The 26,065-nt window shown below is 45.7% G+C and overlaps 1 protein-coding gene across 4 annotated transcripts in view; it reads right to left on the reverse strand.

Moving 5' to 3' along the window:
• klf12b (Kruppel like factor 12b) overlaps window positions 1-25,819 on the reverse strand; it is a 36,360-nt gene extending 10,541 nt beyond the window's left edge. Inside the window, exons 1-4 of one of the 4 annotated variants that reach the window (XM_084022989.1) lie at window positions 25,682-25,819; window positions 11,626-11,708; window positions 4,929-5,460; window positions 1,178-1,313 (exon numbers count right to left, since the gene is read on the reverse strand). In XM_084022989.1, coding sequence (XP_083879115.1) covers window positions 1,178-1,313; window positions 4,929-5,460; window positions 11,626-11,691 — 734 coding nt within the window. In that variant the 5' untranslated portion in view covers window positions 11,692-11,708; window positions 25,682-25,819. Of the gene's footprint in view, window positions 1-1,177; window positions 1,314-4,928; window positions 5,461-11,625; window positions 11,709-21,927; window positions 21,987-25,053; window positions 25,074-25,401; window positions 25,622-25,681 lie in introns of those variants that run through there. The other 3 variants (XM_084022987.1, XM_084022990.1, XM_084022988.1) reach the window with 3 other exon arrangements.
• Window positions 25,820-26,065: the final 246 nt, after the last annotated feature.

Here is a 26,065-nt window from a genome sequence, read left to right on the forward strand (position 1 = left end):
GCCGATCGTAAGCTGTCGTCGGCTGCAGAAGGAAGTCGGAGCCGGAGACAAACGCCCACGCACATAAATGCACAATGTGCAATTATAGGGATATTATTCTCAACTTTCTAAAACATTCGAGCTGCTGGAGTCAAACAGAAGTTCTGGACTGTAAGTGTTCCCCAGAGAGGCGATGTCTGAGGGGCTGATATTTTTAGTTTTACAGGGAAGAAAGGATATTAAAAAAATGATATATGACTTGACTTATGAATATATTGTTTTTAAAAAAATGATGTCCAGCGATGTGATATACAAGAAAAAGGTTGAAAATGCTTTATTTTTTCATTACATTTAGACTTTAAATGTAATAATCTCTCCTCAAATAGTCATCACTTTTATTATTATGAGATATTTTCTATATATTTAAGGACCAACAAATGTAAAAACTACATATACATGTCTTCTTAGTGTATTTATTTTCTCAAAAAAACTGTCAATCAGCAGGTAAGCCCCGCCCCCCAAAAGCATCCCCTGCTTTCTGGTCTGGTGGACTCTAAATGGACCATAATGTACTAAATGAACATCATGCTGGATTGAAGAAGACTTGAAACTAGAGATTGAGACCATAAACTCATGTTTACAATGTTTACTGAGATAATACATCAAGAGAGAAGTAGGACCATTTTCTCATAGACTTCTATACAACCAGAGAGGAGTCGCCCCCTGGTGGCCAGCAGACAGAAGTAGGACCATTTTCTCATAGACTTCTATACAACCAGAGAGGAGTCGCCCCCTGGTGGCCAGCAGAGAGAAGTAGGACCATTTTCTAATAGACTTCTATACAACCAGAGAGGAGTCGCCCCCTGGTGGCCAGCAGAGAGAAGTAGGACCATTTCCTCATAGACTTCTATACAACCAGAGAGGAGTCGCCCCCTGGTGGCCAGCAGAGAGAATGCAGGTTTAAGGCACTTCAGTGTCGGCTTCACTTCTCAGAAGCGAAACTCCCAACATCACCAAATATAACAGCAGAGGATCAAGTCCAAACTTCCCAAACATTTTTACTGTGACAACACAGAACAGAAATAACAGCTCAAGTCAGAGATATGAGGATTTCTTTTTTTCAACACAGTCCAAACACACACACACACACACACACACACACACACATACACACACACACACGTGTTCAGATACTCACTCTTGTACTGCGCGGGCTATAGACAGCGCCGTGGAGCCAGTCTCATTAACACTGTCCAAGGTCACGTTTGGCAGGTCGTCGTCATCGCTGTCACTCTTGATCTGCCTTGGCGACAGGCCGTTGTGGTCCGTGTGTGCTGCGAGGACGGGACACGGGAACATTCGTCATTGTGTGTGTGTGTGTGTGTGTGTGTGTGTGTGTGAGAGAGAATACTAAATATGTCCAAGTTAAAAGCATGTGTGCCACTCTGCTCTCTGACATGTTCGACTGACAGAGAATCAGATTCACAATAATGACACTCCCACATAAAAAGGCCTCAAATATTTAAAATATAAAAAAAATCTGAATCTACCCGCTTTTTTTAGCAGAACATCCTCGTGATTAGAAAACCAGCTTCTTTTTGATTTATTTTTCATTTTTTGGCTACAGTAGCCGAGAAAAAAAACATTTTAACCCAGCTAGCATGTTATTATAGCAACGAGAGCCTCTGAGCTTTAGCGGCAAAAAGTTGTGACAACTTCTCCCCCGGACGGCTCATTGGAGATATTGCCAGAGCCTGCAGCCATTCTGTCCTCTCTCTCTCTCTCTCTCTCTCTCTATCTCCGTCTCCATGGATACAGGCTGCGTACATCCTGGATAACTCAAGAGACGAATGTCAAAGAAAAAGAAAAAAAAATATTAAAAAAAACGAGACTACTTGTCAAAACAAAAGTTCCCTGAATTTCACTGAATTAAACTGCTTGTTGAAGATATTACAATAGCTAATATATATATATATATATATATATATATATACTGTATATAGTGATACATTTTCCACCCAGCTCTGCCACATCCTCAGGTTTTTACTGTACGCTTTTATAAAAGCTATCAGGACTTCACCTCCTCTGCCCCCTCAGCCGAGACCGTGGCCATAATGGCCCATAATAAGGGTCTAGAGTTAGGAGTAGACATGGTGTTATTACTGGAGGAGATGGTGGGGGGGGGGGTCTAACTGTTGTCGACTAAGATATGCAGAGTGGTCACCCCGGCTCGCCTGTCCTTATGGAAAACCTGTAATTAGTTAGAAATGCATCGTGTGCTGGAAAGGGGGTATTTTTTTTTTGAGCGAGGGACACAAAGGAGGAGTGGTGGAGAGGTGGGCAGAGCACCGGATTTCTTTTCTTTTTCTCTCCTGTTGTTTCCAGTCAAGCCCTGTTTCCATGGCAACCTCCTGCCGGAGACAGGGAGACAGCAAGCAGTGAAAAGGAAGGGCACCCGCCCTCTCTTAAAGAGGATGGCCAACCTGTGTGTGTGTGTGTGTGTGTGTGTGTGTGTGTGTGTGTTTAGTATCTATGTTTGAAAGCTTCATCATTGAGACTTCATCATTGTGAGTGTTCGGTTTGAATCCAGTCAAACCGGGTTGAACTTCGCCCTCACGTCAAACTTCATATGTAGAAAATAACTCTACGGATGACAACGACTCCAACCGTCAAACAATAAAAGTCCAGATAAGATACAAAAAAAAGAGAAAAATCTAGTAATATGACGTTTGTATAGACTGTATGTAAGAAGTGGACGTTGTCATGGTGACGCCACCAGTTGTGTTTTGAAGCCTTGAATATGGCATTTTGGCTGTCGCTATATAGTATTCGTGCTACCAGTGAAGGAAGTGACCATATTTGGACAGTGGAGGAGTGACGGGTGGATCTGCACCCTTCCTGGATCTGGATCCATCTGGATTCTGGTGTTGAAGCTGCTAACAAAGTTAGCTTCTATAATTGAAGGTTCAACTTCACAGCTAAGTGTTAAAGTCATCTTAGTAGCTAACTAGCATTGGTAGCATGGTAGCGACCTGTCAATCAGCAGGTAAGCCCCGCCCCCTAAAGCATCCCCTGACAGTTTTGACAGTTTTAAGGCACTTTCAGAACCGGAGGTCGCTGCTTGGTTTCAAAGTGTTGGCCAGACAAAATTTGACATTTGAAGACATTCAGTGGGCATTTCTTTTTTTACATACTAAGGCTGAATAATCAAAAGAAAAGATAATTAATTAATCAACAATGAAAATAACATTTCATTGTAGCCTTAAATTCATCAATTCCAAGACTTTCCATGTTGCTCCTGTCATGTAAGACGCCAGTTTAAGAAACTTCCTCATGTTGTTCACTTCCCAGGTTGCCGCCCCGACCTCGTGGCGCTTCATTATTTCTTTTTATTTGACTCTGACTGTGGGAATATCTATGTAAATGTTCTCATTAAGTCACATTAAGTGCAATAAATGGCCAAACGTTCGTGTTTTGTCTGCCGGTTGCGATGTCATTAAAAGTGACTGCATCCACCACACCCAACATTCAACACTCATTTATCCCATTTCCTTCGTGTTCGGAGCTTTCTGAGCGGAGGGGCACAGCTGATGTTGGACTGTGTGTGTGTGTGTGTGTGTGTGTGTGTGTGTGTGTGTGTTTTGTGAAGAGTGCCACCCATCTTCGATAATCCGTCCACACCCTCTTACGCAAGTCTTGTTTTTCCTGCCCCTCCCTTGTCCTTCAGACATAGAACGCCCGTCTCTGCTGGGACCGAGAGTCCGTCCTGTCTCAGAGCTCTAATCGCACGTGTTTGCTCGTACGTGCGGTAACGTGCACAGGTTTGAGTCCGAGCGTGTTCATCTATCCTGCAGGGGAGTGACATGAAGCAAACCCCCTCTCTTTTTTTACAACCAACAGTGTTGGCGGCTTGAGGGTTTTGGACAGAAACACCTTCTGTCGGCCCGGCGGCAGTAAAAACCACACCCAGGGAGAAACCCAATAACTGGTCTGGTCCGAGCCAGCGAGGTCCACAGTAACACTGGAACCGCCCGGATGTTTTCGATTCCAGAGTGAAAGAAAGAAAGGTGTGGCCCCTCTGCACCAGAGAATCTATGGAGGGTAAAGATAGGAGCCCTTAATCGCCTGAGGGGCCGCCAGCTTTCTGCAAACTCTTTGAAGGACATCTGGGCCATAAAATAAGAAGTGCTGCAGCCACTTCCTGTCATCCTGACCCGGTCTACTGAGGACCTGGACCATGTTTTATTTTCAAAAATGGTTGGTCCAATCCCTTTTCTTTTGTGGGTGTTTAATTATATAAGGGTGGAGACAATCCAAACAATACGACGGCGTGTTCACTGTAGGAAAAACAATAAGTAAATGCAGCCGAGAGAGGGGGGCAATATTCTGAGAAAAAAATCGCTAATTTGTGGGTTTATTACGATGCTAACAACCGGCATTTATGCTAGCTACCTTCCCATGAATGTACGTTCATTTTTCTAATGAATCATCCCAACGTGTGACGACGCCTCGTTAAGGTCCTTAGGGTGATGATGTTGATGCTTATTGTTGCTTTTATTTATATGAGGACAAACTGTCATCTTATGGGTGTTTATTGATCGGGGTTAAGATGCTAGCAGTAGCTTTCACTTGTTGTCATAGCAACAGCAAACATCCGGTGTTAGCGGAGCCAAGCAACTTGTTTATATATCGGCTATTTATATTTATAAAGTGGCAAATTTGCGAGATTATAAATTCTCAAATTTGCAACTTTTTTTCTTGGAGTATTGCCCCGCTCTCTCGGCTCCGTTTTTTTTTTTTTAAACAAGCCTTGTAAGCTGATATGCATATAACTAATCATGAATCATAATGCATCATCCATCTCTCAAACTACAGTGTTTCTAACTGGAAGAAGAGGTTGAACAGAATTCCCCACAGAGAGACCGGTATGAATATGGAGTACATCTCACCTTTGCCCTGGCTCTTCACCTCGTCCAGCAGAGGTAGCATGATGGCGTTGTTGAGGCTGGAGGGCGACCGGACGGCGGTGGTGTACATGAGGGGCAGCGACTGCACCACGACGGGGATGCGGTGGACATGGCTGGCCAGCTTCGCCGCCCCCTGCAGGCTCAGAGGGCTGGACGGAGGCGGCGGCACAGAGTGCAGGATGTGCAAATACGGCTGACCTCTGACCCCGGGTCCCGGCGTGAGCACCGACGCCGCCGAGGTGATGACCGACGGCGAGGAGGAGGATGAGGAGGATGAGGAGGAGGACAGCGATAGAGAAGACGGTGAGAAGGCGTATCTGAGAGGGGAGGATGACAAGGGGGCGGCGGATGAGGAGGAGGGGGGGCGGGGCTTGTTGATGGACAGGTCGACGGGCTCCGTCTGCGTGTGGAAGTGCAGGTCGTGGGCGAGCAGGTCTTCAGGCGGTTCGGGTTTCACTCTGCTGAGGAAGAAGGGGACGCCGTCCATCGCCGAGTAAGGGCGCACTTTGGGTGACTGTGGGAGGAAGAAGAAGACGAAGGGATGTTAGCGAAGTCACGACGTTAAAACGGGGAAACAAACGTACGATGAGAGGGGGCAAGATTAGGAGAAAAAGTTTATAAAGTGGGAAATTTGCTTCTCAACGTCCCATGATTGTGTTGGGCTAAGATGCTAGCGGTAGCTTTCACTTGTTGTCATAGCAACGGCAACCATCCGGTCTTAGTGGAACCAAGCAACTTGTTTACAAATGTATTTTATGTGATGCTCCTGCAATAGTTCATCTGTTTTTATCCACGCACACTAATATTAGACAAATAACTAATACGTTTTCTTTCAAAAAGGCATTAAAACAAAAAATAGCTGCTTTTTGTGTTTTGTGTTTTAGTTGTGTATTTATGACAATTTTACTGCAATAAAACGTTAATAAATACCAATATTCTTGTTTTTTTGTGTAATGTTTTTGTTTACTTATTCATGCTGACATTGTTTGAGGCGATTTGAGTTGTCGTTATTGTTGACGTATGTCTGAGATCCAAATAAACTAAGAAATAAATCTGACTATAAAGTGATATATTGATGAAAACACATGCAGGGAGTCGATGGCGCCTCCTTTTCTACTGTTCTGTCCTCTCTCCTACTTTAGCGGGCTGCTCTCCTGTTTTCCATCCCCCCCCCCTCATATCTCCTCTAAATCTCCTTTGTGACGGTGGAAAAACATCATATGGGCTCAATTTCCTGACCCGTCTGTCTCTCTCTGCCTGTCTCCCGGCCTCGGCGTGGCCCTCCACACAACCTTCCACTCAACACCGAGCAGACGGCAGGAACACCAGGAACACCAGGGACACCAGGAACACCAGGAACACCAGGAACAGGAACCGGTTTCCTCGGACACATCAGATAACCTTCCCTCTCCTGCTACCAGTTATTTGTTTCCCCACCAAACTTTGGGATCCTGATTATTTCATCTCTGTTCTAATGTCGGCGGAGGCGCGTTGACTGAGATGTAGCAGATCTGGCTGTTTGGATGTGGGAGGGGTGCGAGAGTGTGTGGTGAGTTGGTGTTGATCCTCACAGTGGAGCCTTTCAGAGGGCTGAGTCACATTCAGAGCCATCAGGGAGCGAGTACATCCAGGATTTCTTCTTTTTTTACTGATCACACAGGAAAAAGCTCATTAAAGTAGTAGATGGGGGAAAAACTTTCAAACTGGCTGCTCCGATCGCAGCTGCAGAGATATGAAAAACGTTCTGTACCGCCGATTTTTTGTTTTTGGAGAGACAGACATTTCTTTCCCCTTATGTAATGCTGGCTGAGAGCGGATCTGTGGTGAATTACGAATTTTTCAGAGAGTGATGTGCGTGAGTGTGTCCTTCTATGTAGTAGTCGGCTATTTTTACTCCAGACTTGTGTACTCACTTCTTCTTCAAAAAAAAGAAAAGCTCCTCGTCGGCTGGGAAACAACAACCCCGAACGCACCGTGAAACACGACCTGTGACGACCTCTGGACCTGGTCGGGGTTCAGCTGTGGGTCAGTGGTGTCAAGGTCAGAGGTCACAGAGCAAACATGAGCCGCTTCGTAATAAGATTCACTGGGTTTTTACACCATTTTAGTAATAGAATTATTAGAATTACTTTTTTGTTGTTTTTTCAGGAGGCGGGGAGGCAATTTAACAAAAAAAATGAATTCAATTTATTATAATATATTTATTAGAATTCAAGGCTTTTTTTAAACACATCATGAGAATAAAACGGTGGACGTAATGATCAAAATATATATATATCATATATATGTTATCGTGATTATTGCAAATATCACCAGCTCTAAAGCTATCATGGTGAGCGTGATTTTTTAAAACTTTTGTTTAGTGTTTATTTATTTAAGGGGACTTTATGATTTACGTTTACCTTAATTAAGATTGTTTGATTATTTGTTTTTTACTAAAAAGCATTAGAAAAGATGCAATGCAATCAAAAAGTATGTTTTGTTATGTTTATGTTTTAAGCATATTTGGGATAATTTGGGATATTATCATGAATCAGAATCATCGTGCCTCTTTTCTAGAAACTTCTACAGTTCAGTCAGACTCTTCCCTTAAGAATATCAACATTTATGGCTTATCAAATCTTTTTATAGCATGTACAGTTATTTATAGCTGAGAGTTAAATAGTTATATTTGCTGGGAAACTAACCTCCCTCAATAAAAATATAAATACTTAATGAGTAGATGGCAAACAACATCACGACAGGAGGGGGGACGTGATTGGCTCGAGTTCCTGATGTAAAGTTACGATGGCGGGAATTTGCGTGAAGATTTAATTCCCTGCCTGTAAATGCATACTTGCATATACTTGCATTTAAAATGAAATATCACTTAATTGACACTGTGCATGTTTTCTGATGTCAGATCCACACCGCCGTTTCTCCTCGCCGCCTCGGGCGATCAACCAGCTGCTTTACCACGGGATCTCTCTCTCTTTGCATGTTCTGTATAGGATGTGAGTGTCACGGTCCGTCCGGAGCTCCACCGCCTCGAGGCTTTGAAGTCATTAGATCCATTGAGGCTGATCTCAGAGCAGCAGTCGTAGTCTGTTTTCTCAGTAAGCGCTCTCCGAGAGTGTCAAGTTGGCGACGGGAGGCTCGGCGGCGCTTGCCAGCTCTGCTGTGTGTCTGAAAGAAGCAACGGGAGGAAACCGGAGAGATCTGTGCCAACCACAAAGTGGGATCTGAATTCAGTAATATTTCATGATTAAAAAAAGGAAAAAAGATATGATTGGCCGGAGCCATGTTTGAAGCCGTTGTGGATAAAAAACCCACTGCACACATTCGTTCATGCAACTTATTTCTAAATCAGTAAAGTAGGAGTAGAGAGTAACTGGAAACTAGAAGATCAGAATGGTGAAAGATACGCAGGTTCATTTAGAAAAAGTGCACCAATGATATCGTGTGTCCACTGACAGATTTGTCATCTCAATAATTTACTTAAAAAGACAGATTTAGAGGTTTTTAAAGGTATGTTTATGTTAAGTCTTTGTTTGTTTTTAGATCTGTAACTAAAGTTTAAACTCTCAAATGTTTTCCAAAGCTATCAGTTAAAGTAATACAATACAATATAATATATTTCAGGCTAATCACAATTGCAGAAAATAGCTGGTTTAACATATAGCATTTTAAAAACAGATTTATTACGTAAGCATAACTACTAAATGTAGTTTGACGTTAATTTACACGAAGTCGAACATTATATACCAGCTGGCTAACTCATGACTAACTATCTAACTAACTATCTAACTAACTAACTAACTAACTAACTAACTAACTAACTTACACACTAACTAACTAACTAACTAACTAACTAACGGCAAGTTTGAAAAACAGCAGAAAGATGTCGTACCACTTTCACAAGAACATTATATTTTAACAAGTTGATCTCCGTATTACTCTCTACTAGCGCTACGATTGTAGCTAACGGCTAAAAAGTGCAGACATTGTTATTTAGTAGGAACAAACTCATCGTCTTCCCGATGTTATCGTTAACCGACTTGACGGACAGATAGTCGAGTACGTCATCAAACGTGTCCTCGCTGTAAGTAATTTAGTGTTTCTCGCGATTAGATCACTAAAATAATGATTTTTAACGGTAGCGCAAGAGGACACCTAAGCTAGCTAACTAGCAAATTATTTTTGGATCCCATTTGACTTTTACTGTGAATGACATGTATGGTAGGATTGTCGTAATATTGTTTAGTTTTGTTTGAAACCACTCGGCGAACTGCATCACTCATGTTGCGCAATGTACGTCAACAACACTGCCGTTAGCTCGGCTAGCTAGCTAGCTAACATAGCTACGTTCCCTCACCAAAGGTAACGTTATCTAACCCCGATGTGTTTTAATCCAGTGACTCTCTCGAGACTTTTGGGTGTGTCGTCTTTCTATTTACGATCTTTATTTATACTCCATTTATACGACAAATACTGCAACTTTCTTGAAAGTGCAAAATTATCTTTTTAAAATGATAAACGTGTAATTCATTCCTACGGGATCATAAAAAAAATTACTTGTCGCTCGCTGTTTTTCTGAAATAAGGTCCGATCGTGGTTGACAGGAAGGGGCGGGACTTAGCCTCTCTATAGAGTTGTCACGCTTGTTTTCTTTTAGCTAGCATTGAATACTACCTAAAATACTACCGTGCTACTACTACTACTACCTTAAAGTAACGTTGTCAATCAAGATCAACTTCAGTTCTCCATTCTAGTTCATTTTTAAAGCATCGTGAACAAATTACATGCAGTTTTTTTTCTTTTGAAACCAACCTGGACAACTATTGTTGGCAAGTTCCACTTTTAATTTGCATAAAAAAATGTACGTTTGAAAAGTGTTTTGACTGACTTTCACTCTGACAGTCGGGAATTCATTCAGTTAACTGACAACCTGTTAAAAGATTGAGCCAATCCTGTGGCTCCTGTATCAAAAAATGAAAGAAGAAAAGAAATAAAAAGGCTTTTGTGGAAAGGTCAAAACAACAGAGTGTATAGTGTTACCCACAAGTGGAAACAGGTTAGCTTCTCAGACACATCTGAAATGGAAAAACTGGATCCACCCCCGGCTCTCGCTCTGACAGATACAAACACACACACACACACACACACACACACACACGTATGTATACACAAACGACGACCCGCCTCGCCTCCCGGTCCTCATGCCGTTGTCTTTATTAGGGGATACTGTTTTTTCTTTTAGCGGGGCAGATTTTCCAGCCCCTTGTGGGCGAATCGTCTAACAAGGCAGGCCGTTTCCAGCAAGCCCTTGGCCCCCGGCCACCCAAATGAAGACCACATTTCTGCAGCAGCGCTGTCTGCAACCGAAAAAAAAAAAACAGGGAAGCGCAATCTGTTAGGGGCTGAGATTGGATCTCAGTGCACTTCAATACAAAACGAGGGGCTGCATCCTGTCGGAGAGTGACATCACCACGACAGGTAGCAGCAGAGAGAGGGGGAAGCTCAGGAAGTGACCACCTGCCCCCCCTCCTCTTTAGATGCCGATCTGATTTTTATCAGTACAGAACACTCGAGATAACCTGGCGGGTTCTCCATCAGCAGCTGGTCTCCATCCATCACTCTCTCTGCTTCCTCTCAACAAACTAGTCCTCTCCTCTATTAAAGCAGGGGAGATTATTGATATGTTTATGAATGGAAATCAATAAGAAACTGAACACTTATTCATCATGATTACAAATATTAAGTGGCCTGCACACCCACTGAGCACACACACACACACACACACACACACACTCAGCTGTGGCAGGCAACACAAAGCCCTTGTAACCTAGCAACAGCTTCTCCATAACAAGACCACTTTATTTCTAGGTATGGTGGACCAGAGAGCACCGGTACTGTATGTGGGCCGTGAAAAAAAAAAAAAAAAAAAAAACCTCATGAGGTAACTCCATTATTCCTGTCGTGGTGCACACGTCTTTTTTTTTTTTTTTAATTACAAAAAATGAGCACGTTGAATAAAAAAAAACAAAAGCGCGTGAAAGAGGAAACAAACACTCACTTCTTCTTCTTCTCCTCTGTGATTACGTTCATGCAGCACATCGCCGAGAGACAATGTGAGAGGCAGCAGAAGAGGAAGAGATGCGAGCTGCGATAAGTGTTTTTGCGGAGGAAGAAGAGTGAGGTTTGTCTCTGTGTGTGTGTGTGTTTGCGTAGAGAGAGAGAGCGAGAGAGAGACTACTCGTGTGTGTTGTGAGAGAGTCGGGTAAACGGGAGGATGAAGGGAACTTGAGGGACGTGAAAGGAGGGCAGGAAAAAGACAGATAAGATAGATAAGATTGAGATTTTCCCATGTGACCCTCCTCCCCGGAGCTACATCTGCACAATCCCACCCCCCACCCCCCCCAAGCCAGAACAGACTGGCCCCAGTCACCTCCCTGAAACCCCCCGATGCATTCCTGCTCCAGCTGTGGCTCTCCTTCCTCCTCCTCCTCCTCTTCGTCTCCTCTTCCTGCTCTACTACCATGCTCTCCGACCACTCCTCTCCTTCGTAGCCCCCCACACTCAAGCCTCTCAGCTCACTTGCTCAGGCCTGGGAGTAATTATGAGCCCATTTTGCCAGAAGGAGGAAAAAAAAGAACAAAAAAAAGAGGGGGAATTGTCTGGAAAACAACTGCTCTCTTACCCCTTGTTCTGATTCCAGGGGCTCGGCTTTGACTCGGACTGCAGGCATGCCGTCAAGCATTAACATCCTGTTTCTTCTGCTGCCTGCGAAGAGAGAGAAGGAAACAAGAGGAGGTGTAAGACAGGGTGTTTTAGCATGACTAAGCAGGTCCCACACACGATGTTGTGCATAAACACACACATTTTTTTTTAAATTAGACGCAAACTCTGAAACCGTCAATGACACTCGCGGATAAAAAAATGAATAAAAAAGATGCAAACATAAAATAAACTGTCCAGCGTCATGGTAACAGCCCGGCAGGTCACTGCAGGGCGACCTCACCGACTGAAAGATCCTCTTAAGACCTCAATGACTCTCGCTCTCAGCGCCGATAAAACAATACATGGAAACAGAAGTGAAACACTCGTGGTGATGGATGTATTACACACACACTTGTACATCTATAGGTTTGGGTGCCGTCGCTGTGGCTTTAAGAGGGATCCTCAGATGGAGCCAATGACAACAATGCATGTTCCTCCGTATCCCTCGGTCGGGGCCGACCTGAGGTAACCCTTCCTCTTATTATTTTAGCAGCAGTACACGGAGGAATGCAAGCAAGAGGGCGAATACACTCTGAACATCTCCATTACTCTCTCTCTCTCTCGCCGCTGGCACCAACGGGTGACACAGCACCCGTTCTCTCCACATGTTTTTATTTACTAGAAAATCAGCTAAATAATTATGAGAAACATACAAAAATCATTTCCAGCACCTCCTTTAGATTCTCAAGTATAATCCTGAACGTGTGTTTGTGTGTAAAAGGGAGGCGGAGAACGGAGGGAGGATTTGTGCTTTCTCAATCTGCAGCCCCCCCCCCCCCGATCTCCCCTCTCAGGTCTAAGTCCCTCAGGTACCCTGGCTGTGCTGCTCTGCTATTGTATTGTTGTCCAGGATGTCCTTCGGCTTCAGGTCTTGGTAGGCCCAGATATCGTTGCCATGGTGACGGCTGGGCGGGTGTGGAGCTGTGTGTGTGCAGCCTCGGTCCAGCCTCGAGCCATGTGTGGTGAGGAAGACGAAGACGAAGACGAAGACGAAGAAGAAGAAGAAGAAGAAGAAGAAGAAGAAGAAGAAGAAGAAGAAGAGAGAGATTTGCTTTTCCTTGAGATGACTATCATTCTGGCATTTTCTTTCTACTCAGGGAATAGATATATTTATTTATGTTTACTTATTCAGGGAGATAAAATCTCTGATTTTTTAGCCTTAAAAAAAAAGTTTCACTTCGTCTAAACTTATTTATTTTCTCTGTACGAACCCAGAAAAAAAAAGACGCCTCTCAACTTTTCAACAGCTTGTCAGAACCTGAAAACCATTTATTTTTAAAAAAGCAGCAAAGCGTTTCTCCACCAGTCCAGTTAATCCAGCGGTGTGTGAGAGATCACCCACCTAATGAACAGCGGGGGCTATTCATAGTAAATCAATGGTTGCAAAGCTCTGCTTGTGACTGTAAATGACCAGAGAGAGAGAGAGAGAGAGAGAGCTAACACTGAGTAATGAGCTAACAGGGCGGCGGCGTATGGAAGAGGTCACGTAGAAACACTCTGAGTCAAACACGTCTGGTTAGCGCTGCAGGATCACACAAGACGAGCTCCGAATGAAGAGGATTCAAGGTAATAAACCGACGTCTCCGTCCATCAGCAGGCGGGAGGCGCCGTGTGTGGGAGACGGGGGAGACGGGGGAGACGGGGAGATTAAGATCACCTTTCCATTTGCTGCACTCTGAAATGAAATGGCCATCCCAGGTGTGTGTGTGTGTGTGTGTGTGTGTGTGTGTGTGTGTGTGTGTGTGTGTGGAGAGAGGAGGGCAGTGGAGTGTTGAGGCATCTCATTTCGCCCCCCCCCCCCCCCCCCTCCTCTGATCCCTACAACGGAAAAAAAGAAGCTTCAAATATACATTCCAGCTCCTCGCCTCTCCGCTTGTGTGTATTTGTGTGTATTTGTGTGTCTTTTTGTGTGTTTTCAAAGATGGAAGTGAAACTCCCGCCACGTTCTCTGTGACCTCGGGGTCAAACCAAACCCTGAACACACCGGCCGGATCGAGGTAAATGATGACCTCATTCGCTGACTTTACACACACACACACACACACACACACACACACACACACACACACACACACACACACACACAAAACCAAATTATTTAAAAAACGGGGGCAGGTTTTAAGTTTATTTCACTTCCTGTGTAACGCTCTCTCTCTAAAGTTTAGGCTAAAACAAACTCGTGAATCCAGTTTATCTCTAATTTCCCGTGAACCCGAACGCCACACACACACACACACACACACACACACACACACACACACACACACACACACACACACACACACACACACACACACACACACACACACACACACACACACACACACACACACACACACCCCGAAAGCCAGTGTAACAGACGGGCACTGCCGATGCTTTGTTCCCACGTCGAGCGCCCACAGCAACCGGGTGCATCTGTGTCACAGAGGCTGGACCTGCTGCCACGGGGCCGGGATGGGGGGGATAAACGAGGGAGGGAGGGGGATGAATTATGGGAGACACATGAGGAGGTGTTGGGGAAGGTGATAGCAAGAGAAGTGAGTTCGGGTGGGGGGGGTTGAAGAGTTTGAGGGAGGAGGGAGGGGGAGGGGGTGTTTAGTGGGGCGGGTGGAGGGAGGCAGAGAAGCGAGAGGGTAGAGAGGGGATATGGACCGGAGCCAAAGGCCGGTCGAGCGCAAAGCACACAGTGCAAGAATGCCAACAGACCCCCCCCCACCCAGTCCTCTACCGGAGACAGGGGGGGGAGGAGGGGGGAGGGGGAGGAGGGGGGGACGCAAAAAGGGGAGAACATTTCAAATGTTGCAAAAAAATAGCAAACAAATGATTATGAGAAGTGCATCAGAAGGACAGAGCTGCTGGGTGAAGAGAGCTTCCTGTTTTCTAGCCACCGGCTCTCTCTCTCTCTCTCACTCTCTCTCTCTCTCTCTCTCACTCTCTCTCTCCTTCTCACTATCTCTCTTACTCTCTCTCCCTGCCCCCATTCTCTCTCTACCTCCCCTCTCTCACTCTCTCCCCCCTCTCTCTCCCTCCTCGCCCTGCCCTTGGACGCCCCGCCGCCACACGTCGGCCTGATAAGCGAGCCGACGACCGAGCGAGCAGCACTTCTCTGTGAACAACTCTGAAGACTGAAAACACAGAACCCGGGGTCCAGTGTTGGATGTTTTCCGGTAATGAAACGTTTACCTCGTTTGCCAGCAGACACAATAGAGCCACAGCTGAATCCCAGCTGATTCTTCAGCCTCGGTCTGCTTCGTGTTAAGCTGGGTGTCTGTTCATGACCTCATCCCGTTGGCCTCATTCTGCTCTCCGTTTGAAAACGCTCCCCGCCGACTCGCTGCTTAAACAGTAACAGCTCCGAGGTAAAGAACGTTTGAGCGGTCAAAGATCGCAAAAAGACTTGAACCTTCAACTCCTGCAGAGTTCAACGCTGCCAAACCACGAAGCAAAAACACAACAGCAAACGCACAAACACGACATGTTTTCAGTCCAGAAAACAGAATCGGCCTTTGACATCTGTTTCACTGTTCAATAAAAACCCTGTGATGACACGGACATGTGTAATTAAACAAAAACAGCATTTAGGAGTCGTGGGAAACTATTTCGGACCCGTTTCCGATGATGCAACATGTATCGCATTATTACGACTAAATGTAGGAAGAAGACACGACTTACACTTAGAAAAGTTTTACGGATGTTTCCTTTAACCCTAAAAAAAGGAAACAATACATGGTCTGTATCATCCACAGACATAAACACTGTATAAATATAAAATAATCATGCCAGATCTGCTCATACAGGTTAACAACAGCCGAACAACTCCATACCACTTAGCGTTAACGTGCTAGCAGAGGTGCTAGCGTAATTACAAAACTCCGGAATCAGAAAACTTCTTCATATTACAAAATAAAAATGTTATCACTTTGACAGACTTTTCTCAGATTGTAGATGCCCCTCGGACAAATATAGATCATTCGAACATCGTCATCATCATCAAACACTACGAAGTAGCCTTCAATCCCTTTTGCTAAAGTAACAAAAATGTCCGACGTTAACCTCCCACAAAGTATAAAAGCTGAACTAAATGTGATCGCTTATATCTCCTAAATGCATAAAACCCGGCAAATTAGCATGATGCTGCTATAGAGTTGTGCACACATTGGGTTCCTACATTTCCCACAATGCAACAAATGTCAAACAAATGTCTTTCAAACAGACATGAAGAAATAACCGGAGCCACGTAACCACAACTTGAAAAGTTGGTGGCGTTTCCCTTTAAAGACGTTTGTCAACCCACACGCCGACGATGGCGTGTTGTGTTGACGGAGGCGGGTTGTTTTGTGGCGTTTCTCCCCTCAGACTTTTCACTCCTAGATGTACTGCGATGAACTTTTTTTTCTTTTCTTCTAATCATTCCTGGCGCTCCGTGAATGGCCTCAGAATTTCCATTTCATAAGCCGTATTTTCCTTGGCAGCGGCGGCAAGTGAAGTCTTTTGGATGCTTCTGGGACATTTTTGAACGAGGCTCAAGAGAGCAAAAAAAAAAGTGCTGCTACCTCGCTGCTCATAGAAGCGTGGATTTCTCTAACCCCCCCCCCCCCCCACCCCCCGACAATGGCATCAAACCGCAGTTTGGATGCATGGGGGTAAAAATCCCTTTAGGGTAAAAACCCTTAGAGATGCACTCAACTGATGCACTTTACCTCAGAAACACCCCGGCCTCCTCCCTCGGGGAACAGAGGAAACACACACAGCTTTCTGTATGAAGACGGTTATTATTAGACCGGACACACTTCTGAATGTTTTCATCTCCGGGACAAACCCAGGCAGCTTATCGGGTCCCATCAGTTTAAAAGTGAATGTCATCCTCTGTCTCCCGTCTGATGCTGCAACGGGAGATGGAGGCGAAAACCAACGGCTGCAAAAGCATCCGGACAACTTTTTTTTCTTTTTGTCGAACGTGACAGAGAACACTTTTATTTTGAAAGCACTTTTTTTAAGGAGATGCCTTTGCATGGCCTCTCTTGAGGTTAAAAAAAAAACATTAATGAAACCACAAAGATCGACCACGAATCCATTTGCAGGACGGATAGAGACGACAAAGAGGGATTATTGATCTGATTGATCCATACGTCACGATACAAATCAAGCTCACTGGTGGTGATTCAAAGCTTTGAGAGAAAAAATGTGCATTACTGACTTCCTTGTCTAAAGAAGTGAAGCCGACGCGGAAGTGCCTTAAACTGCCAGTCTCTCTACTGGCCCAAGGAATATGCAAACTAAGCAACTGCTTTGGGCCCCCAATCGTGTGTTTTTGTTTTACATATTAAATAAATACGTGATATAAACATCAAAGTAGGTAAAGAAAGATAATTCTGATTTAATAGGGCCCCTTAATCATACAAAATGGGGCCTCAGATAAATATCACAGGATATGTGATTTGTGATATATCTAATAATTAACACAATTTATAATGTAACATTATAGTATGACATTTTGTCAATAATCATCAAGCACAGGTGACTCTGAAGTGGTGGGCCCCAAATCAAATTCTGCTTAGGGCCCCCAAAAGGCTTGGGTCGGCCCTGTCTACTGGCCACCAGGGGGCGACTCCCCTCTGGTTGTATAGAAGTCTATGAGAAAATGGTCCTACTTCTCTCTGCTGGCCACCAGGGGGCGACTCCTCTCTGGTTGTATAGAAGTCTATGAGAAAATGGTCCTACTTCTCTCTGCTGGCCACCAGGGGGCGACTCCTCTCTGGTTGTATAGAAGTCTATGAGAAAATGGTCCTACTTCTCTCTTGATGTATTATCTCAGTAAACATTGTAAACATGAGTTTATGGTCTCAATCTCTAGTTTCAAGTCTTCTTCAGTCCAGCATGGTGTTTCACTTCCTTCCACTGTTGCCTTATCGACTGTCTCTGGTTTTGTGACCCAGTTTGGATTAAAAAAAAAAACACATGTCGCTTTGATAGTTTTAAAAGGTTATTGGGTCAAAGTTAAATGAATCTGGGTCCATCGGTGTTCGATACAGGGTTTTGCATGTGGATATGGGCTCTGCAACAATGTGGAGTGCCACGTTTTATTTTTTGTTGTTTTTTCTTATTTTAAATCCTTGCACAATGACCTCATTACGTAAGTTCCTGTACACACATCTCATTCAGAAACCTTCCTTCATCTACAGTCTGACGAAAAAAACTAAATTCTCAGAAACTCTCAGCGTGAGAACTCCTGAACACCTGGGAGGAAACAGCTCAACACACACACACACACACACACACACACACTACACTGATTTTGCACACTATAGCGAGGCCTACGGAAAGTTCCCATATTCTGCTGGACTGCCCTTGGTCTTTGCTATTTCTGCCAGGGGATCCTGTGTCAGTAATCCTGCCGGGATGAGGTCGCCGGATGCAGCTCAAGTCCACCGCCTTCACCAGCACACACACACACACACACACACACACACACACACACACACACACACACACACACACACACACACACACACACACACACACACACACACACACACACACACCTACACACACACACACGCACATGCACATGAAAATAATTTGCAGGAAGCTGCAGGACACCACATGCACCTAACTGTGTCAGCATGTTTGCACCATGTTTTAATCAAAATAAAGGTGCTCAAACAGCTAAACGTGCTGAACAATGATGGAAGAAATATTCTCACATGTCGTCAAAAATCACCCAAACACACTTCTATGAAACCAAGCAGATGAGAGTTAAATATAAGTTGTGTCCGTAATCATTTTTAATTGATTTACCTCATTTTTTGTGTTTTTTACTTTATTTTAATTTAAGTTACATCCTGACAGCTGTTTTTTCTCTTTATTAATAAAATGATTCATGTATTTCTGTAATATCGTCACCTTTTCTTGTCGTGTATTGAAATGTTTCCTGAATTCAATCAAAGAAAACTCAACACCTTGAATCCCTTTATTGGTCCGTTCAAAATAAGATATTTTCATGGGTCAAAGAGTGAATCTTTTGAGTTTTTTGAGTCTCTGTGAAAGCTCCTAAGGCCTTGTGAAACTGTGGGAAATGAAGAAGCTATACTTCTGAGAGGAAACACTCAAAACGAGAAAAAGAAAAAAAGAAGTGTCAGACGCTGTCTGGTTTTGTCTCCGTCTTTGTGTCAAACGCACTTATAAAGCCGACTTCCTGAGTCCCTGCTCTGTTTGACAATCTGACTACCACACAACACACACACACACACACACACACACACACACACACACACACACACACACCTTGTGACCTATGCCTGCAACCACAGTGAACCATATTTATCTTCAATTTAGCGACACACACACACACTCTGTATCTTAATATTACAGCTCAGCTCATGAAAGAAAGAGGACTATAGATGCCCATTCAACACAAACAGCCTCCCACACACACCTACAGTGTGCACACACACATGCTAAGACACACCAAACACACACACACACCCTCCTCCACAGTGCTCCGGAGAGAGGTAAACAGAAGAGTCTGACATCCTCTTGCATCATGTGCCTCAAATGCAGCAGAGAAAACAGCCAAACAAGCTGCGACCGTGACGGCTGGGAAAGTGAGGTGGCATTACTCGAGCGAAGCCGGAGACTTAAGGAGTCAAAGCGATTAAGCGACACCGTTCTGGCCCCGTTTATTTCCCCAAATTGAATGTTTTTTGTTTTTTTTAATGTAATGTAATCAGAAAAGAAAAGTTAAACGTTGAGCACGAGGGAAGCTGTAAATAGACGTCCGTACACAATGAGGTCCTCTTGCTTTCGACATAATCGGGTGACCTCGCTGCAACACCCTTCACACACACACTTCAGTAAATGCAGTAAGGTCAGTGGCTGTGCATCTAAAATAGCCTCTGACACAAAAACCTCACTTGTGCCGGGGGGGGGGGGGGGCGGAGTCAAGCAAACCGGCATTAAACGTTTGTCGACGAAGAAAAGAGCTTCCAGGAAGATTCTCTCACCGGCTGTAGTTAGCTCCAGCGGATCAATAAAACAATGCTTATTTACTCTCAGACCACGGGTTCAAAGGTTGACCACACCGCTATGCTTAATCATCACAGGCTGACAGAGGTGCATCGTGGGGGCCGTAGTCCTGGACAGAAGGAGCCCCGACTGATTTATTATATATATTATATCGCAGATATATATTGGGGCAGATGCTGGTCTTCATATTTATTCACCAAATATGAATATTATAACATCGTCGCCCATAAAGTTGGAATAATTTGTCTTTTATAGCGCCAGACAAATGCATGAATTCATTTTGGGTGATTTGGACACATAATGTTGGTCAAAAGGGATTACTGATGCATTTAAATGGGAAGAAACAGATTATCGTTTCTGAAAAACAAACATTCCAACATTAATATGGCCAACAGTGTATTACGATGTCTGAATTTCTGTACTCCGTGATGTCGGCGGTGCTCGACTCAACACTTCCTCATAAATGCTTTACGAAGGAAGACGCTGCAGAATGGAGAAAGTCCACCTTAAGAATACAAATGTGGTGAAGTCGTCTCCGTGAACCGGAGGGTTCGGAGTTCCAGCGGCTCTCATCTCTCACCCCAAGAGCTGCCTGAGCATCCTCACAATAACCTGCATCCCTCCCACCACCAACCACCCACATACTCTCCATCCCTCCCCAGGGGGGGCGCCGGTACACTCCTGCCCTAATGGGGGTTCTTTAGAGTAGGCTACCGCCTTTTAACCCCCCGGCTCCAACATATGCATCGTGTACATACGACTCACAATAACCAGTCTGCTGAACGCATCACAGCACACGCATGCAGGTTCGACCTAGATGTTTTACAATGAGTGTACAATGCAGACCCCCCCCCCCCCCACCACACACACACACACACACACACACACACACACACACACACACACTGACTCATCTGCAGCATCTACTGTAAACAAGTCGCACAGAAAGAATATCAGCTCAAGCACTTAAACACACTACTTTTTTCTTCCCCCCCTCTTCACTCGCTTTGAATCTCTTGTGACACATTCAAAGTGATGCACGCAGGCGTAAACAAACAAACACACGTGTGTTTTCACTTTTATAGGCCTGTCGCCGCTTTGTGCTGATCCCCCAAACCGAATCCACCTTAAATGGAAAACCCACAACGAGGGGGACCACACCCACAAAAAACCCAACAATTTGCCCTCGGTTTGACCCGTTCTCTCCGACGCCACTCAATAAATAAACAGCAGCTAAGTTTACCTGAATTACTCGTCGACTTCACTTTGATACATTTTTCACCGTCTCTTGTCCAAACCGATACCGTTGCCGTGGCAATACCATTGCCGATGCCATGGCAATACCGTTGCCGATGCCGTGGCAATACCATTGCCAATGCCTGTCCGAAGCAGCTTATTGAGAGATTTATCGCCCGACACCCCGAATGGATTCCACATGTCTTCAGCTGTTTACCTCCATTACTCATCTACTTCACACTGATCCATTTTTCATGCTCTCTCTCGTCCAAACCGATACCATTGCCGATGCCGATGCCGATACCTGCCCTAGCCAGCTTATTGAGAGTTTTTCGCCCGCATAGCTTCAGACACCCTGAATGGATTCCACATGTTTTTTGCATCATAATTCAGTTGACCTGCGGTGAGACTGGAAACAAGCGTTCCCTGCAGCAGCATCTTTACCTTCCGCAGGTCTGCTGAAACCATCAGCCCTGGAGAAAGACATGCAGCTCCCCACAGATTCTGTGAAGGGGAAACTCTCTTTGTAAAACGACAAAAAAAAGGTCCAAAACAGTCAGAAAATGCTGACTTTGAACGCTCCTCCATCCTCTCTTGTTGGCCTTCGTCCATCACCTCCTTCCTGCTGTTCACCAGCCATATTTGGCCAAAGTAAAACACACACACACTTGGTTGACAGCACTGATAGAGAGAGGCCTCCCCGTTGAAATACCTTCCCATCCCGGCCATGGAAACATGTCGAGCAAACCTTAAAAAATCAGAGTCTTTGGGGGGTTTGGGGGGGAGGGGGGGGAGCTCTGCTAAATGAGTCACTTCCAGTAAAGCTCTGAGTGTGCTGCTCTGGAGATGCTGTCATTACTTGGATCACTGCACCGGTCAGGCAACATCATCATAAAACCTTCTGTAAGTCTAACTCGCCACAGAGCAACGGCGCTAAAAGTTTAAAAAAAAACATACTCACATCGATGTCTGACGATCCGTAATCACGCATTTCTCGCCGCCGCTTCGCGTTCTCTATTTAGACTATCGACCTCAGATTCACTGGCTGTTGTGCAAAAACTTTCCGCCCTCCCTCCTCTTCTTCCTCCTCCTCGCTCCGTCACACACAAAAACACACTCGGCGCCATGCACACACCCTGAAACTCTTTTTTTTGGGTAAACAAACGTGGTGCCGGACAACCGGCGGGGTCAAAAGGTTAAATCCACAAGAGAAAAAAAATCGCATCGAGGGGAAGAGAACATTCTGTCATCTTCTGATGTGGTGAAACAACAGATTCAGGGTCAGCGGCCGTCGCCCACGGCAACTGGTCCACACACGCATACCCATTCAGAATTAAACAATGGCAAAATAAATGCGTTTTTAGGATGTTTCGCAAGCTTGTGTCGATTTTTTTGGGGCGGGTTACATCTATAAGTACACAAAGTCACCCGTCTGTTTGTTCAGGGTCTTTAAATACAACGTCACCTCTTTGACCGGGAGGATATCCCACAATGCACCTCCAGCACAACCGACCTCCCAGTAATCTGCCTTTGGTTTACAAGTCGGAGTGAATCGAGCCGCAGAGTGCACTGCAGTCCGTCTGCGGATCGATGGCGATACACTCCATAACACCCACACGGATCAATGAGACAGCAGTCCGTCAATACGGCAGCAGTTAACCCGGCTGATTAGGGGGAATACGGGGAATGTCACAACCCCCCACCCCAAAAGAGTCCACGGATATTAAAGCTGCACTTCTTTCCTGAAAGATCCAATCCGTCAGCACGCGGACCAATTTGACGAAGCCTTTAGTGGGGGGGGCAATTAAATGTGCCGGGCACAGCAGTGTTGATGGACAGATAGGGTCTATCTCCTGGTGATTGGCTTTTTAATTGAGTTCCCCCCACCTGCACTGATCTCTATCGTAAGCCCTTGGACCGTGTCTAAGGTGGGGGGTTGAGCAGAGAAGTGGTGGCGGCCAGATGGAGGAGCAAAACACCGAGGTACGACAGCGGTGCTTTTATCAGGTCTGTGACGAGTGCATGTACGACATTTACAAGCAGACGCTAAAAAAAGGACAATACAAACACACGCATTAAATCATCTCAAACACCTGTTTGAGTACGAGGAGAGACGAGCTGCTGCATCCAAACACCACACATATAAGAAGTGGACGTCGTCATGGTGACGTCACCCGTTTAATGTGTGGACGACAGTTTTCAGCCTCAATTTCAGCATTTTGGTCGTCGCCATATTGGTGTTTTTTTTGCAACCAGTGGAAGGAAATGACCATATTTGGACTGTAGAGGAGCGACGGGTGGATCTGACGAACACAAGCAGCAAACTTACTGGATCTGCTAACAAAGTTAGCTTCTATAATTCAAAGTCAACTTCACAGCTAAATGTTAAAGTCATCTTAGTAGCTAACTAGCATTGGTAGCGACCTGTCAATCAGCAGGTAAGCCCCGCCCCCTAAAGCATCCCCTGCTTTCTGGTCTGGTGGACTCTAAATGGACCATAATGTACTAAATGAACATCATGCTGGATTGAAGAAGACTTGAAACTAGATATTGAGACCATAAACTCATGTTTACAATGTTTACTGAGATAATACATCAAGAGAGAAGTAGGACCATTTTCTCATAGACTTCTATACAACCAGAGAGGAGTCGCCCCCTGGTGGCCAGCAGAGAGAAGTCGGACCATTTTCTCATAGACTTCTATACAACCAGAGAGGAGTCGCCCCCTGGTGGCCAGCAGAGAGAATGACAGTTTAAGGCACTTCAGCTTTGGCTTCACTTTTCAGAACCTGGAGGTTGCCGCCTACCTGATCCTAACATAACAGAAATATTAACTGTCCACCGAAGAAAAACAACATCGGTCAGACGTACGCCACCAACACCAACTTAGCTACGTCATTTAATATGACTTTTGAGGCGTGAGCGGTTATACACGATAAAATGTGACTTTCTTGACGTGTAACGTTGACCAGAAGGGCCGGGACTTAGCCTCTCTATAACATTCAGGTCTTCCACATTTTACCGTGTAATCCTGCAGACTTCTATTACTTTTCCGATAAGTAATGTATCCAATAGGACGCCTGCTCTCTGCTCTACAGGCGTCTCTCCATGTGTGGTGGTATCAGCCTGCTGATTGGTGCGCGGGGAGAAGGGCTCTTTGTAAAGGGATTGAAGTGAGAGTTTAAATGGGCGCTAATCTCACTCGCTGAACATCCCCGAGCTGCAGGGGGTCTCATCCAAACACACAAGACTGAAAAAAATCCCCCTTCTTCTTCCACATATACACACACACACACACACACACACACACACACACACACACACACACACAGTCGCTGTCACACAGTTAAAGGCTGGGCCTCTCTACAACGCGGGGGTAAAGTCACGGAGGTCAGTGCTCAGTTTCCACATCAAACCCGGGAGCAGAGGCCAGAGTCTCATCCCCCCCACCTCCTCCTCCTCCTCCCACCTTTCTCTACTCCCTCCCCTCCCCTCCCCCCAAACACACACCCTCCTCCTCCTCCTCCTCCCCTTTCGCTGGATGTACAAATGCCTTTGCTGTCAGCTCTGCCCCGGTCCCCCTGTAATTGAAAATAACAGCCAAGGGCCGGCCCCCCGGCCACTCTCCCCAACCTGGTGACTCCCCCCCCCCCTGACAGCCACCCATCAATACCAATGACTATTACCCTGGAAGTGAGAGCGCTGCCGTTGACATCCAAGACACCACCCCTGCAACACTCCCACACACACACACACACACACGCACATACACACACACACACACACACACACACACACAGGCACACACACCCCCACCAGTGTCCTTCCTCAGCTACCCGAGCCTCCTAATGTTTAACCCGTTGCTAACAGCCTCATTTCTCTGTCTCTAAGCTGCAACACACACACACACACACACACACACACACACACACACACACACACACACACACACTCTCACTCTCTCTTAAGGCATGCACAGAACTCTTGACAAGCAGCAAACTTTTCCCCTCTCACTCCTCCACACACACTCTTGTTCCTCGCCGCTCAGCTGATGTTGAGGAGGTAAATAACAGGAGACTGATCTCACCACGGAGCCGGCACTCTGAAGTCAGGATGCTCCTCGCTGCATAATCACTTCTCTCTCTCTATCTTGTCATGACAGCTTATGCATTTGGGAAATATGTGTGTCCAGGTCCAGTCAGCACCACGCTGCCCCCCCAACCCCCCATCTCCACCCACCAACACACCAAACACAATGCCATAGGTGATCAGAGCTGTCATCTGCTCTGACAGGGAAATGACAGCTGAACGAGACGCACAAGCACAAAGCCCAGCAACGTGACAGACGCAGACGCAGACGCAGAGACGCAGAGACGCAGAGACGCAGAGACGCAGCGGCAGCAGCGGAGGAACAGGACTAGAAAAATGCACAGACCTTGTCAGGAGCTGCAGAGCCGTGGAGACTGTTTTCCTTTCTACAATCCTCTCTGTCTCCTCGCCTCCTCTCCCTCTCCTCTCACCCTGCGCGCGCGCGTAAGTGTGTGTGTGTGACAATGAGTGAGTGAGTGAGTGAGTGAGTGAGAGAGTGAGAGAGTGAGTGAGCAGCTCCCTCCCCCTTTTTTTTTTTTGCTGCCTCTCAGCTGCTCGACTCGGGCAGTTCTCAGGAAATGAATGGGGAGCCGCACAGAGAACTGTTGTACTTGCAAATGACTTACCCCGAGTCACATGATCCGCTAAATGTAGGGTGGGCCGGTGGGTGGAGGCTCCACGGGCGAACGGGGAAGACAATATACTCTAAGCTTTAACAGCGTGCATCGAATTACACGGGGGCCCCTCCGGGGAGGTTTCCGACGCGTCCGCCTCTCAGCACAGCAGCACCGAGCGCGCGCTCTCTACCTCCCCTCGCGGAGCGCAGCGGCGGCGGCGGAGAGGAGCGGCGCGCGGGGCTCGGTGGGGTGAGCCGCCGGCCGGAGCGCCTCCCCGTTTAAAGGGGACGGAGGGAGGGAGAGGAGGGGGACAAGTTCATTATTCTGATCTAACTGTTGGTTTACGACGGAGACAGGAAGTTGTTGTTTTCAGGATGAGAATTAAGCTTTTTT

The sequence above is a fragment of the Eutrigla gurnardus genome, assembly GCF_963514095.1.
Source record: "Eutrigla gurnardus genome assembly, chromosome: 12".
Lineage (NCBI taxonomy): Eukaryota > Metazoa > Chordata > Actinopteri > Perciformes > Triglidae > Eutrigla > Eutrigla gurnardus.